The sequence below is a fragment of the Eublepharis macularius genome, chromosome 13, assembly GCF_028583425.1.
Source record: "Eublepharis macularius isolate TG4126 chromosome 13, MPM_Emac_v1.0, whole genome shotgun sequence".
Taxonomy (NCBI): Eukaryota; Metazoa; Chordata; class Lepidosauria; order Squamata; family Eublepharidae; genus Eublepharis; species Eublepharis macularius.
In genome coordinates this window covers 62,812,811-62,828,437 of record NC_072802.1, presented here as the reverse complement: position 1 = coordinate 62,828,437, position 15,627 = coordinate 62,812,811, and the positions used below count along the sequence as shown (strand labels likewise).

The 15,627-nt window shown below is 47.4% G+C and overlaps 1 protein-coding gene across 2 annotated transcripts in view; it reads left to right on the top strand.

Moving 5' to 3' along the window:
* Window positions 1-14,987, top strand: part of EP400 (E1A binding protein p400) — a 72,941-nt gene extending 57,954 nt beyond the window's left edge. For both annotated transcript variants that reach the window (XM_054996002.1, XM_054996000.1), the window contains 13 exons: window positions 217-273; window positions 427-505; window positions 937-1,137; window positions 2,555-2,600; window positions 2,706-2,815; window positions 4,170-4,374; window positions 5,647-5,816; window positions 7,099-7,305; window positions 7,995-8,190; window positions 9,697-9,830; window positions 10,598-10,759; window positions 10,991-11,068; window positions 12,190-14,987. In XM_054996002.1, the coding sequence (XP_054851977.1) occupies window positions 217-273; window positions 427-505; window positions 937-1,137; window positions 2,555-2,600; window positions 2,706-2,815; window positions 4,170-4,374; window positions 5,647-5,816; window positions 7,099-7,305; window positions 7,995-8,190; window positions 9,697-9,830; window positions 10,598-10,759; window positions 10,991-11,068; window positions 12,190-12,459 (1,915 nt within the window). In that variant the 3' untranslated portion in view covers window positions 12,460-14,987. The remainder of the gene's footprint in view (window positions 1-216; window positions 274-426; window positions 506-936; window positions 1,138-2,554; window positions 2,601-2,705; window positions 2,816-4,169; window positions 4,375-5,646; window positions 5,817-7,098; window positions 7,306-7,994; window positions 8,191-9,696; window positions 9,831-10,597; window positions 10,760-10,990; window positions 11,069-12,189) is intronic.
* Window positions 14,988-15,627: the final 640 nt, after the last annotated feature.

Here is a 15,627-nt window from a genome sequence, read left to right as displayed (position 1 = left end):
CAGCACACTCGAAACCCATATCTTTCAGCAGGCTTCCCATGTTTGTGTGTGTTTCCGTACCAGCAGTTTTTTGTGTGGAAGTACAAGGGCGATTGTGCTAGGCCTGCTACCTATGCCAGGATTCCTTCCCTGAGAAGTGTGCCGTTTCGGGGTTTTTTGTCATAAAGGATGTTTGAGATGTTGCCTTACAACAATGTATTTTGTGTTTTGTTTCAGGCTTGGTATGAATCCCTTTCAGAAGAATCCAAAGCACACATCTGTGCTAGCAGAGAGGTAGGCAGCTTACTGGTACTTGCGCCTGGGGCAGAGATGCTGTTGGCACCTTCCCTGGGTTATGAGATCATGGAAATAAATAGAGCCGAGATGGAATAGACACATTGTTATTTTCCAAACTTCTAAGCTTAATTTATCCTGCCTTCTTTCCAGTGGAATCAACTATGATAAGCCTCTGCCTCCCATTCAAGTTGCGTCTCTCCGAGCAGAGCGTATAGCCAAGGAGAAAAAGGTAGGATGGAGGAAGGGCTAACTTTGCAGGTTTTAATTTTTTAAAAAAAAACCTGTATATGAGATGCTGACAGATCTGTGATCAGATCTTCCCAGATTTAAAGGGGGAGAAGGGGAGAAAAAAAATAACTAAAACTGTGGAAGCTGTTTTTTTGTTGTCTCTCCTACTATGTGCAGCAAGATTTATCTCTCCATGGAAGAAAGGAACAAAAGAATGGCCCCGTTGTGGGCTTTCAGGGTGGGTGTTTGTAGGTGTAAGAGCAAGCAAGGAGGGACTTCGGCCTTTTTAATGCATTTCTTAGTCGATACAACTCCTAACGTGTTCAAAAAAATTTCTTCTTGAGTGTTTTGGTGCAGAAGATACTTAAGTTGCCGTTGGTTTGAGAGGAGAACCGTGCATTACCGGGATTCTTTCCCTTTTTTATGGCTCAGGCTCTGGCTGAGCAGCAAAGAGCCCAGCAGCAGGCGGGTCCGCAGCAGCAGCAGCAGCAACAGCAAGCCGGCCAACAGCAGGCTCAGCAAGCAGCAGTCCCGCAAGCCCAGCCGCAGCCCCAGGCTCAAGCCCAAGTGGTCCAGCAGCCCCAGGCCGTGGTGCAGACGTCCGCTACCACTGTGGCAAACACCGCAGTGCTGGTAAGACACATTCAGGGCCAGCTGGCTCGGGAATGAATATTCGTTTGGTCACCTTGGGCGAGTGGGATTCTCCTATAGGTGAACCAAGCAGGGAAGATGTACAAAAGCAAGATGCTTGTTGTTGTGGCCTTTAAAAAAGTGCAGGGTAGCAGATAAAAAAAGAAACGCTGTAACCGTAGAACATAAGAAGAGCCCTTCTGGATCAGACCGGTGGTCCATGGAGCCTCACTCAGTGGCCAGGCAGTTTCCTTGGAGGGCTATAAAGCAGGGCGTAGAGGCCAAGGCTTTCCCCTGATGCTGTCTCCTAGCACCGGTATTGAGAGAGATGCTGCCTGTGTGTGTAGAGGTTCCCTTTATTCACCTTGGCCATTGATGGGCCCTACCCTCCACGAATGTGTCTAACTCCCTTTAAAGCCATCAACGCTCCTGACTATCACTGCGTCCGCCAGTGTGATTATTCATTGAGTAAAGAAAGCGTTTCCTTTTGTCTGTCCGAATCCCATTGCCCACCAGCTTCATTGGATGCCCCCAAATTCTAATATTAAAGGAAGAGGAGAAAAAGGTGCTCTGTATCCATTTTATCCAACCCATGCATAATTTCATAAGCCTCTCTCATGTCCCGTCATAATCCACTTTTTTCTGTACTGAAAAGTCCCAAGCTCTTTCCGCATTGGATTCTGAAGCTCTTTGAGGTTTATCTTGTCTCTCTTTGTTTGTAAATATCTCCAACATAACTCTTAGCCGTGATGACTAAAGGAATCCCCGTGTTCAGAGGTAGCATATTTTCAAGGAGAGCAGGTAGAGGATTCGGCCCCGGTGCTCTGCTTGTAGGAGTTCCGAGTTCATCTGGCGGGCAGCAGGGTGCTGGGCTGCATGGACTTTGGATCTGTGCCAGTAGTTGTCTTCTTACGTTATTTCCTCATCGCCAATATAATAACGTAGTCATTCGAGCATCCTTTGGAACTGCCCATCTGAGCTCACAGAGGTGGAATCTGAAATTCTCCTCAGGGCAGACTTAGAGCAGAACCACAAGTGACAAAAGGCACAGATTGGACCCTTGTCAGCTTCCCTCAAGTTTTGGCGGGAAATGTAGGCAGCTTGGCGGAATGTTGGACAAGTGACAGTTGAAAAGTCCGTTGGACAGCAGTCGGAGAGCCAAGCTGCAAGGCCAGGATGCCTACATTTCCCATCAAAACTTGAGGGAAGCTGACAAGTGTCCAACCTGTGCCTTTTGTCATTTGTGGTTCCGCTCTTAGACAGATTGAGTAAGTAGCTTTTTGATTTCCAGTTAAGTTTATTGGGACTTCTGCTAATTGTCATGAAGTTGCTTCATGAACGAGCACTTGTGAGTAGTACTGTAAATCTATGCAGGATCAATTCAGTTTCTCACTTGAGGATATATTTTTTTTCAAACCAGGCTGGCACAATGAAAACATCAGTCACTGGAACAAGCATACAGACAGGTAAGCGATATCTGGTGTAACGAAACATTGTGGGTTGTGAGAAAACGAAAACCTAGGATGTCCGTTTCTGTTGTGGTCCCTGAGTGACGTTGGCTTTGCTTTCAGCTACTGTGAGTGGGAATGTTATTGTGAACACTGTGCCTGGAGCCCCTGCAGCGACCTTTCAGCCGATCAACAAAAGGCTGGCATCACCCGTGATACCCGGGACTCTGGCAGTGAGTAACTTGAAATACCCCAAGTGTCATTTCAACATTAGGTCAGTGGCAGACAGACAACCCTTTAAAGAAGTCAGACGGGTGCATGAAATACATATTGGCTGGGGCATCCGTTCCCTGGAAATAATCAAACTCTGAAAATGGGGCTGCCTTTCAGTCATGTCGCTGTTGAGCCAGGTGGTTTGTGTCTCCTTGTAAATGTAAAGCACGCCAGAGGTCTTTTTTGATAAGTGACCGCTTCGTGCGAAGAAATCTGGGATGTGTGTCTCTGTGCATGCACTTGTACAGACATGATAGCTGAGGCCATGCTGACTACACTTGGGGCCAATCCTGACCAGGTGGCCTATGCAGTCAGAAGGCTGCTGTCCTTGCCATCTCATTCAGAGGGACGTATGCTTCAAATCAGTGGTAGCCACCAGGAGGCATGGAAGCCCTGTGGTGGTCAAAGAAGGAGGCTACGTCTATTCTGGCAGCTATAAAGACTCTTTGAAAAAACATACGGATGTGGGCAGGACACCCAGAGCTAAGGAGCAAGAAGAATCCTGTTTAGTATTTGGCTGCATGTGTCCTTGGGTGTTTGGTCAGTATTCATTGCAGGGTTGGGACGCCACTGATGATGTGTCACAAATGCTGGCTACATGGCCTAGCCCACTGACCAAGTAAATGTCATGGAGTACTATGGAATTTTCTATAACAGAAGGCAAATGTATACGGTCAGAAATAGGTTTATCAGTAAATAATTTAGCATCGTGTTGCACGATCATTCACCCGATGGCAGTTTCTTTCTCCAGCTGTGGCATTAACTTTTTATCTTTAAGAAAAATAGGACATTAGAAAGCACACACATGCACTAGCTTTCAGTTTCAATCTTGGGTGAGTGACCCATCTGATGAAATGTTTTCAAATCTATGAGAATAATTCCAGAAGAGAGATTATAGATACAAGATGTTGGCTTGGTTCAGATGTCACGCCGAATCGTGACTACAGAAGTCTAACTTGGGTACAGCTTAATATCTGAACTGATGAACTGACAGGCCATGCTCGGAGATTGGCCAGCAAGCCAGCATTGCTTACCATGAGTTTGCAAAACCTTGGGTTTGTTCTGGTCACTGGGATTTGGCACAGTGTCTGAATCTGCAGCCATGGTTTCAGCCATTTAATCTCCAGAGGCTGCTATACCACAAAAATGTGAATCAATTTATGACCCTGAGCTCTGAGCAGATGGAAGACCAAAGCAGACAAGCATCTGTAAGCCATGGTTTTGTGTGTGGAAAATGCAAATTGTGGTTTGGTGTGATGTCTGAAGTGAGCCAATAGGATGCTGTGAGGATTAATATCTTTCCTCCTCCTGTAGGCTTCTGGTGGTACTGCCGCAGCCCAGGTAGTACACACTCAACAACGAACAGCTGCAACACCTACTGCCTCTGCGGAGCTGGTGACCATAGCGTCTACTCCAGGGGTCCGAGCTGTCACCTCTGTGACAGCATCGGCTGTGGTGACTACCAACCTCACCCCGGTTCAGACTCAACCAAGATCCTTAGTCACTCAGGTCACACCAGGTAAAAGAACGTTAATTTTCAGAATTTTAATTGTGACTTGGAATATAGCATCATCTGCCTGTTCATAATTTACTACTAGATCGGCCATAAGGTTTTTACATTTCAAGTTTCTCTAGTTTTCAAGTGATTGCCAGTGAGCACAACATGTTTGTGGATCACATTTCTTTTTTCAGTTTCTAAATAGGAAGAGAAAATTGGATCAAGAACTATTATTTAAATAAACAATAAAATCCCAGCTTGTATTTTTTTTCCTGGAAAGCCACTAGGAAAGGATTTTAGTACTTTTGTTCCTGTGCCAGTGGACAAAATGTCCAAAGAGGAGGAAGGAATGGGCCCAGCTCCCTGATCAGAATGAATCTTCAGCCCCAAAAGGCATCTCGGGAATTAAAATTACATTAACCACACTCAGATGCCCATTTTGAATTGAAATTAAGCGAGTTTTAATTTTTAACAAAATTTCTCTGTATATCTGTCTGTCTCATCCATCTTCCAGACTGCTCAGGATGGTATATTTATTTATTTATTTCATTTGTACTCCACCTTATTTTCCTGGGGGATCCCAAGCAGCTTACATCATTCTCTATTTTTATCCTCAACAACAACCCTGTGAAGTAGGCTAGGGTGAGAATGGGGGATGGCCCAAGGTCACCCAGCAAGCTTTCATGGCAGAGTGGGGATTCAAACCTGGGTTTCCCAAATCCTAGTCCACTCCTCTAGTCCAGAGGTCCCCAAACTTTTTGAGCCTGTGGGCACATTTGGAATTCTGACAGTGTGGTAGGCACAGCAACAAAATGGCTGCTGCAGGAGACAGAGCCAGCCACTAAATGGCTGCTACAGCTAAACTTCAGTCACTCAGTGAACATCCTTGCGCTGTGGTGGAAGCAGCTTCTTCCAAAGCAATGTTTTTAAAAATCTGCATGGCCAATCAGCACTCCAATGACCAATCAGAAGCCATGCTTTGCAAAAGCCCCAGCTGGCCCCACCCACTTTCTAAAATCACTTGGTGGGCACAAGGAAAGGTGTCAGCGGGCACAGTTGTCCCCATGGGCACCACATTGGGGACCTCTGCTCTAACCACTATACCACATGTGGTTCTCTCCTCTGCTATTTTATCCTTCCAGCAACCCTGTGATTTAGGTTAGGGGGAGAGGGACTAGCCATGACCTTGATGGCCCAAGCAGGAACTAGAACTCTGGTCTCCCATGTCTGGTCTTGTACTCTAACCATTACCCCACACTAGCTCTTAATGTGTCTCACATTTCTCTATTTCAGCAGCTTCAGCAGGCGTTCAGCTTTCGGGGAAAACCATCTCTCCAGCTCACTTCCAGCTCCTGCGGCAGCAACAGCAAGCAGCAGCAGCGCAAGTCCAGGTCCCCCAGATTCAGGCCCAGGCTCAGGCCCAGCCACCAGCCCAGATAAAGACTGTGGGGAAGCTGTCGCAGGTGAGTCCTTGTCATGTTGCTGTGGTCTGGAGCATTGCGTGAGTTTCTCCTTACGGAGTCACTCAAGTGTTGCTGACTCAAAGGGATGGCAGGATGAAACCCTGCCACTGAATTTGACTGCTGGTCTCAGCTCTGTGAGTCTATCTCAATTTTAAAAAAAACCCAGTGCATTTTTATCTTAGCATATACGGGTCTCCCTTTCCCCTTTTTCATTCTGCCAACAGATTCTCTGTGAGAATCACTGGCCTGAGGTCATCCACTGAGATTCATGGCCAAGTGAGGATTTGTACCCATGTCTCCCTACTCTCAGTCCAGCACGCTAAATGCTAGACCGCGGTGCTTCTCGAACAGCTAGAGGCGATCAGAGAACGGGTGGGAATTTGCATGTCTGTGACGGTTTTCAGAAAAATGTGTGCTTCACCTCCTTTATAGTCTCACATTTTGTGCTTTGGAGAAAAGGGTGACCCACGCTTCTGGGGCAGAGGACACCTGCCCAGATACTGTGCCAAGAAAATAGGAATTCTGTGACTGGTACAGGTTTTATGCAAACTGGGCATTTTGCACTGTTTTTGTCATGCGTAATTTGTTCATGGGCTGGGGGAAGGCGGTTCAGTTCCTTGATCAGCCTGTATAATGAAAATACGACAGTAAAATATAAGACTAAAATTAAAGAGCAATAAAACCTATTACCGATTATCAACTTGCCAGTGGACCCGGTGAGTCTCCGCAAATGCTTTCCTGAGTTTTTGGGTTCTCACAGCAAATATGGTTGCCTCCCATGCTGCATGGCTTGTCTTAGAGGGAAGGAGCCGCACACCTTGCTCATGGCTCTTCCATTCCCTTGCCCATCGTGGGTTTGTTACAAATTACCAATTGTTGTGGTGTCTGAATTCATCTCACAATGAATTGTACTTTCTTCCTTGCCTGCCACCAGGAGTCAAAACGGTTGTTTGTGAAGTCTGAACCCCCCAACTCAATAAATACGTAATAGAAAGTAAAAAAAACCATGATCTCAATGGGTTGGGGTCGCAGATCCATACTGGAGGTGCTTTTTACGTGTCCCTTTCCTTGCTGCAAGAGGCTGTGCTGCCACCCAGCACCACTGCTCCCCGAACAGGTCTCCAGGATCCAAGGCAAGATCAGCCTCTCCCCTGACTCCAGAAAAAGAAGTCTGCATGTTCAGAGCAGCTTCCAGCAGCAGGCTCTTCTTTCCCCTCTCTAAAGCGCATGAGTGGCGCGGACGGCAAGGGGTGTATGGGGGTGACATGTTCTCTCCTTTCAGGAGCAGCTGATCAAGTTGCAGAAGCAGAAGCTGCAGCTACCCCAGCAGCAAGCTGCCCAGCAGCAGGCGCAGGCGGGAGCCCCGCAGCAGAGCTCACAAGTCCAAGTGCAGCAGCAGCAGCCCCAGCAGCTCACAGCGGTCGCAGCGCCAAGGTCCGGGGCGGTCCTGACGGGCACCACCGTCACCAACCTGCAGGTTGCTCGCCTGGTGCGTTGCCTCGTTTTTTGCAGTTAGCACCTCCATTGGGTACCCCTCACATGGCTGTACTTTGGAGTGAGATGGGGGAGTGCTGCCCAGCTGACATGATCAATGGCAGAATGAGGCAACTCAAAGGTATGTGTGGGAAAGTCCCATGGAGGACTGAGGATCTGAACTGCCTTGGAAAACACACCAAGTAAGTATCTAGCCCTCATGATTCAAGAGGGTAGCATGAAACAGAGAGTGGTTCATTTTGGCATTTAATGCTTAGCAACTAAGTGAGGGGTGGAGCTTTTAGGTTGGGTTTTCAGCAGTCAACATGCAACGTTATTTCATGGGACAAAGGTTGCAGGCCTCCTCCCACACATATCCCATTGCTGCCCATTCCACCACTTCTAAACAAATCCCTGATTCATGTGTTCTCTTCGAGTATTATGAAAATACTTGCATACGTCCCCTTGTAGGAGAGTCACAAGCTGGGTACCTGTGTGGGGCATGTAGGCATCTCCCTGCACAGGGAAAATGCATCTTGAATTCAGTCTGTCTCACTCAATGTCGTCTGCTCTAACTGGCAGGCAGTTCTCCAAGATCTCAGGCACAGTGAAGTTTGGCCCCTCTTTCCCGCACTGCTTATCCCTGAGTTGAATAGGCTGCTCTTCTGTACTCCTGTGCAATAATCTGAATTCCTTACTGCTTAGACTCGTGTTGCTGCTTCCCAGCTTCAAGCACAAGGTCAGATCCAGGCCCAGACGCCACAAGCGGCCCAGGTGGCTTTGGCGAAACCTCCAGTCGTGTCTGTGCCGGCAGCCGTGGTATCATCTGCTGGAGTCACCACACTCCCCGTTACCGTCGCTGGAATTAGTGTTGCTATTGGGCAGCCGCAGAAGGCAGCAGGTATCTCAACAGTTTCCTGAAACAGAAGGCATTTTGAGAGGAAGGGGAAAAGGAACCATTCTTTCTGATTCATCCTCCATTCTCTTCTTCCTTGAGAGCAATGAAACAGACAGATGAGCTCCTGTTTTGTAATGTGCTTTTTCACAGCGACATGGATTGGTTGCAAGGCTGTGGTGGTACAGAATGTTCTTCTGGCCAGCGGAACTTACACAGATTGAAGTCCAGCTTCTGTGAGGAAAGGGAAATGGTCAGCTAGACTTGGGTTAAAACCTCAGAGGCAAGATGAGGACTGGGAAGTAGTCCTTGAAGTTGGGAGGGGGGAAGGGGGGGCTAAGGAGTGAGGCAAGGGAAAGCAAAAGATATGGGAAGAACCTGATGCAGCTAGGTGGGGTCGATAGCTTGAGGGAGATGATGGAGATAGGAAATTGAGTCTAGAAGGGCCCAGAAAGAGAGGAGCCGTGAAGAAACTACACAGCTTTTAAAGTCAGGAGAGGGAGACGAGAGTGCCAAGGAAGAGGGTGGCTGGGCTATGTAGAGTCAAGCCACTGACCCAGAGGAGTTCTGCCAGGTGAACCTTCTACTGTCATTTCTGCACTGGGACGTGGCAACTTTAAAAGGGGAACAAGACCTGAAGAGCTGGGGGGGGGGGAGGTGGTCAGCGGAGGAATCTGAATTCCCTGTATTCATTTGAGCTAACTGGTCAGTTGTTGGGCTGACCAGTAATGGTGAATCCTCCTCTCCAGCCCCCCCTCTGAAATTCACCCTAGTAGCTGCTGTTTCGCAGTTATGAAATCTTTGCTTCAACACAAAGTTGGACGGCGTTCAGTGAAGGCATCAGAGTGACTAGCTTAAGGAGTCTGCGAAAACGCCTCTCGTAGTTTTGCTGTGTAACATCCTAACCTCAGTTTTCAGGGTCGGAATCGCTGCCATCCTATAGCACCGAGCGCTCTGTTTTCCCCACAGTCACCTGTTAGAAAAAAAAACCTTGCATGCTCCTTGGGGGGCATGGCTCACTCCTTTCCCCATGGGTCAGTGATTCATAAGCTTAGTAGTAATTGTGAGTCCCTAGCTTTGGGTCCTGTGTTCTGTTTGGACCACCACATTTTCTTACCATTCTGGCTGCTGAGCAGGAAGCTCCCTGAAAATCCTGCAAATTAAAATTCAGGGCCTTCAGTGTTTCATTGCAGGAAATAGCATCTGGTAGTCTGAAAGGGACAGTTCTGTGTTTCGTGTATACCATTCCCCTCCCGACCCCTGCAAGTTCGATAGTTTGATGCATCTGTATGTGAGAGTCGATGGAGTTGGGGCTGAATGTGGCATTTGACTCCCCGTGTATTTCTGTGCTGTTGCTTTTGGTGGCGGTCCTGCAGACTGCAGTGTAAGCACCCCTGCCCCGCTGGCAGCCATTGTCAGTCCTGGGTGCTTTGCGTCCCTTGGGAATCTCAGGCCTCATCTTGGAACGAGCAGAACCAAGCACATAGCTCTGTTCTTTTTCGTCCCGTGCAGGAGGGCAGACGGTGGTGGCCCAGCCCTTGCATGTCCAGCAGCTTTTGAAGCTCAAGCAACATCACCAAGCAGCCCAGCAGCAGAAAGCCATCCAGCCCCAGGTCGCCCAAGGACAGGCTGCTGTTCAGCAAAAGGTCTCTCCTCCTGCTCTTGCTATCTTCCTTATGCTCCTTTTCCACTCTGGCAATTTGTTGAAACCAGCAGCTCTTTTGCAAGCCTTGCACGCGCCTTCTCCGGGGAAGCTGGATTGGGGCTGCTGTTCGATGCCAGCCAGAGGTGGGGAACGAGCCTGGATAATCGCACTGAAAATGAAAAGCCCCATTACACCTCAAAGACTAACGATGTTTATTCCAGTATGTGTTTTTGTAGGTCACAGCCCACTTCATCGGACAGATACGTGATTGAGAATTATATTGGGAAATATTACGGGGCAGAATTACACCGCCTGCCCATTCTACAGCAACCCCTCCCTTTACCCTTTGCATTTAAATGTACTCCTGAAAGGCTGATATTAATTTACACCAAACCTTCACTCCCCTCCCCTCCCAACGGCCTCATAAAATTTCCCAGTGCAGTTTTCCATCATGCTTCTGTGTGATGATGCAGTCTGTGACCCATGAAATCTCATATGGAAATAAATGTTGTTAGTGCTGAAGGTGCTGCCGGATTTTTGTTTGATTTTGCTACGACAGACTGACATGGCTCCCCTTTTGCATTCTGGCATAATCATGGCTTACTTTTGAAGTCAGCGGGCTAGACGCCCACCCTTAAGTGCACCTTCAAAATTGCCCTGGACTCAGAAGGCTTTGTATTGAGTGCAAAAAAAAAAAAAAAAGTGTTCTACAGCTGCTACATACCGTTATTGATAACTAGCCTGTTTAACTGTGTATTGCCTCTTCAGATAAATCCACAGCAAGTCACTGTCCAAGCTCAACAGCCGTCGTCGCAGCAGCAGAAAGTCACCTATGCCACGCAGCCAGCCATCAAAACACAGTTCCTAACTACCCCCATTTCTCAAGCCCAGAAACCTGGTGGAACCCAGCAAGTCCAGACCCAGATACAGGTACAGGAAACTTGGCTCCCCCCTTCCCCCCGACGGAGCTGGTAGTCAGTACTGACAATCCATACCACAAGCCCCTATGCTGTGCCCTGCTCTGATTCAGTGGCCTTTCCCCCCAACCCCCAAAAGGACTCGTGTGGATCCTGCAGTCCGAAAACAAATACTTGCAGAATACAAGTTTTATTTTGACTCAGAGCCCTTCTCTGCACTCCCTCCCATTGCATCTTTTTAAAGGTTGCAAAGATTCCTCAAGTGGTCTCACAGCAGGCGGCAGTGGCCAATATTCAGCAAATGGTGTCCGTTTCCCAGCAGGTAAGAGTCACAGAATGGTTTTGTTTCGGCTAAGATAGCTTCGTGTATTCCATGTATTCACTTTCAGCATTATGTTTATTATAAGAGAAATTAGTTATTTTTATTATGTTATGTGTAGTCTGCCTTTCTCGCTGAGACTCAAGGCGGAATACACAGTGTAAATATGATCAACAGCTGGGACATTCAATAAACAACACAAATATACAAGTGCAAAATTTGCAGAAATTTGGAAAAAAGCAGAAGCCCAATATAGAACTGAGACAAATCATGAGTAATTTACTCATGACATATTAAACAGTGCAGAAACCACCCAGCAGAACATACAGTAACAGACACTATACAGTACTATAATCTGTAGTCCCTGTCTTTTGCGTCTCTTTGCACCATTTCCTTACAGTTACAGCCTTCCCACCCGTGTAAAAAGACCCTCCTGATAATTCAATTTTGCAGAGATTGCAGAAAGCCAAGAGAATGGGAGCCCTCCTAACTTCATCAGGCAGGCTGTTCCATAAGGTGGAATCGTAAGGGGATTTGCAAAATCTATTCCAGGGGTCCCTTCATGGTGTCCATGGGCTCCATGGCACCCATCAACACCTTTCCTGGCACCCACCGAGTGTTTTTAAAGAGTATGGGGCCAGCCAGGACTTTTGCCCAGCAAAACTTCTGATTGGCCGTCGGAGATTTGATTGGCAGAACAGATTTTTTAAAACATTGCTTTGGCAGCAGCTGCTGCCACAGCACAAAGATCTTGTCTGTGTGAGTGAAGGTAAGCTGAGCAGCAATTTTGTGGCAGCCGTTTTGTGACTGCACCCACGGCTCTGTGTCAGAATTCCAAAAGTGCCACAGGCTCAAAAAGACAGGGGACCCCTGATCAGATCCTAAACTTTGCAGTGCTTGGGTGCAGAATCGTGTGTGTGTGTGTGGTGTTCTTGTGCATTTTCTTCATGTCCTGGATGTAAGATGCACAGCCAGAAATCTAGGATGCCCACCTTGACTATTTCCATTTCCAAATGTTTGGGGACTGTGACTAGAGCAGCGTCCCCTTAAGAGAAGGACTGGAAGCGTAGAAAGTGAGTTACTCCCTAGGGAATTGATTTGTCTCCTCCGCTTCCCTGATGCAGGTTCAAGGTCAGCCACAGACGGTGACTTTGTCCCAGACGACAGCTGGACAGCAGCAAGTCCAAGTGATCCCGGCCACCCCTGCCACTGCTCAAGTCGTCCAGCAGAAACTGATTCAGCAGCAGGTGGTCACGACAGCGTCGCCCCAGATTCAGGGTCCGGGGGTACCGAACCCAACCCAGGCATCGGCACCTGCCGACAGCCAGACGCAGCAAGCGAAAGTGCAAATGAGGGCCCCGGTCAGATTAAAAGCACCCAGCAAGCCCAGTTGAGCATAAAGCGTGACCGGTGGGGAGCAGGGAAACGCAGCTTTTTGTGCTCTCCCCAAGTGCCAGGCAAGTTTCTCGCAAGAACCGTTTCTTCCACGAGGCTGCGAGCCCTCTCCATTGTGCAGGGAGATAATGGATGGCGGCTGTGGAGAACATCTTTCCAAGCTAGAATATGTGTTGGGATTAAATCCTCGCTTCCACATTGTTCCAGAAGAACTTTGTCCTATTTTTCTCTGCTTGTTCAAACCATATATAGTGTAAATATTTAAAAATTCGTCCTCTGCCTGTTTCCAGAAAAATGTAACAATGAGATTGTTTTTGAGTTTCTGTAGAATTTTGTCTGCCTATTCTAGACAATTGTCATCACTGCCAGAGTGACTTGCCTGTCTCGAGTGAGAAGGCAGCAGGCCCCAGATTGCAGCTGGCCGAACCGTCCCCTCCATCGGAAGTTGCATTCTAGCAAGCCCTTTGTTTAATGAGGAGGGGGCAAAACTGGACAAAGCGAAAGCTCTCCCTGCATACTTTTTGCCAATAAATGTGAAGATTTGTAAATATCTGTAATTATGAACCATATTCCAGGCTCCATTTTTGGTAAGTCTTTTTAACTAAACATTTGCTAGTTTGAATTTTGTTCTGTTGGAGTTTTTGTTTGTTTGTTTGATGTACAGTTTTTGAAGCCCCTGTCCTTAGGCCCTCATTTTCCATTTTTTACATAATGAATATTGTAGGCATGTGGGTTTTTGGAGAGACAAAAAATATACTGTGTGATAGTAGCTGTGTGTTGAATTGTAACCCCATCCTTCCCACTCGCCCCCCCCACCCCCATAATTTGTAAAAGGAAATGTTTGATTGATATTGCTAAGCAAATGGTTTTTGTCGTCCTTGTTTCTCTCGGGCCATCCAGACTTTGGCAGGGAGGGAGGGGATGTGGATTTCAGATCTTTTTAAAAACATTCGTTACCATTTCTGCTCTGGAGGAAGAAATGCAAAATTCCAAGTCTATTCGATTCTTCAGTTGAATAAAGAATAAGATTTTAATGTTTACTGTTCCTTTCCTGAAGGTTTCAGTTGGGTATTCGAGTTCCTAATTCTGCAGAGCGTTCCACTTTGCTGTTCTGAGTTCCTGAGCAGGGAAGAATCCGTTTGGGATAGCAGCAGCTTCTCCCCCCCCCCCCCACTTTCTTCGTACTGTACAGATTTGCTTAAAAAGCTAAACATCTTTCTTAGCCCACGAATCGGACATTGCTCTGGGCCCTGAATTAGTTTTGGCTGCCACACTGCTCAGCGGGCCATTAGGACAAAAAGGTAGGGGTGTTTTTTTTAAAAACAAGTGGCTTATTTGAGGAGTGGGGGGAATGGCTTTTTAATTCTCCCCTCCCTCCCCCCAGAGATGTAGCAAAAGAGTCTTGCGAGAATACAGAGACGTCTAAGGCCATGATCCAAAAGAGGAGAGCATGTGCATACCGTGGAACTTCTGAGCACAGCTGGAGACGTGGTTAGCCACTCCTGCTACAGATGGGAAGGGCGAAGGCTTTAGATTTTAAAATGAGACTGGACCGTTTCCAGGCTTCTCTCCTGGTGCTGACTGCAGGAAAGGTCCAAAGCTCACGGTTCCCTAGGTGGCCCACACTCGTATCCTGCACATCATGGTACTAGTCAGATTGGTTTTGGTATAGAGGCACAATCAGTGGCCCGCCTCCTAGGTATCTGAGTTAGCTCAGAACCTGACCTCTCTGCAGAGTTCCTGCCCTTAATTCACTGACATGTTTTCCTCCTGCAGTGTCATTCTTTTCTTGGAGGATCATTTTTAGATATATGTGTGTGTGTGTGTGTGTGTGTGTGAGAGAGAAACTATTTGTATGTTAGATCCTCCCTCCCAACGCTGTTTTTGAACCCGTCCCCAAACAGTATCGGTTTGTATTTTGGAGAACTTCTAGTATGTGGAGTAGTTAAATTGCACAGTCCAGACAACTTCAGACATGGGGCAGAAAACTGCCTGGGGCAGTTCCTGCGTCAGTTACGTGAAATGAAGGGGGGCTTTGCACAGAAGCAGGTTTGAGATTTAACAGCTGCTTGTGTTTTGTTTCAGTTGGGACTTGCATAGGATGCCGTTCTTGATAAGATTTCACCCATTTCTGTATGCTATACTGACATTCATCTGTTTGTTTTAATGTGTTAGGTAGCCCTGGTTTTACTTCTCATATTGTTTTCTCTTGTTTAAAAAAATTCCTGCGTGACTGCAATGTAGTGTGCAAAACAGAGGTACAGCCCTCCCCTTCTGCCCCCCCCCAAACCATTTAACCGTGTCAAGTGTTCTGGTTTTGATTATGTCAACAGAGGCAATTCCTGCTTCCACATACAGTGAAAGTGATGACTTCTCCTGCCCCCTTTCTTCCTCCCTCCACCTCCAGAGTGTGATAGGGTTTTGTAAATATCTTTATGAACATAACACATTTGTACTTGACCAGTAGGATTGTAAGAACTTGTGCTGTATCCTACCTGAAGGTGTAATAAAGTGTACATTTTTATAACTTCCTCTCTGTGTTATTTGGTCAGAACTCAAGACGGTCCTCTAGAACATCATTTTTAGAAAACAAAGGGTTGGAAGGGATCTCCAGAGTCATCTAGTCCAACCCCCTGCACAATGCAGGAAATTCACAACTACCTTCACACCCCCAGTGACCCTCGCTCCATGCCCAGAAGATGGCAAGACACCCTCCAGGATCCCTGGCCAAAATGGCCTGGAAAAAATTGCTTCCTGGCCCCTCTTGAGGGAGTTGTATGAAAAGCAGGAAATCAGCATCTGTAGTGAGAGAATCCAGGGTTACCAGTTCCTGGATGGGCAATTACTGGAGAGCTGGGGGCAGAGCTAGGGGAGGGACCTCCGTGGGATATACCGCCATAGAGTCCACCCTCCAAAGCAGCCGTTTCTTCCAGGGACGCTGATTTTTGTCGCCTGGAGATCACTTCTAATTCCAGGAGCTCTCCAGCCACCACCGGGAGGACGGCAATCCTAATCCAATGTCCCCATTAAGCCTCGCAAGAATTACTAAATGGGGGCTCGAACTGAACCGGAGGAGGGCAGTTGCAGCGTGACCTAATTGCCCAAAACCGCAACGCATAGGGCTTCGGTGTTTTGCACGCTTACTCGAGAGTAAGGCCTACTGCGCC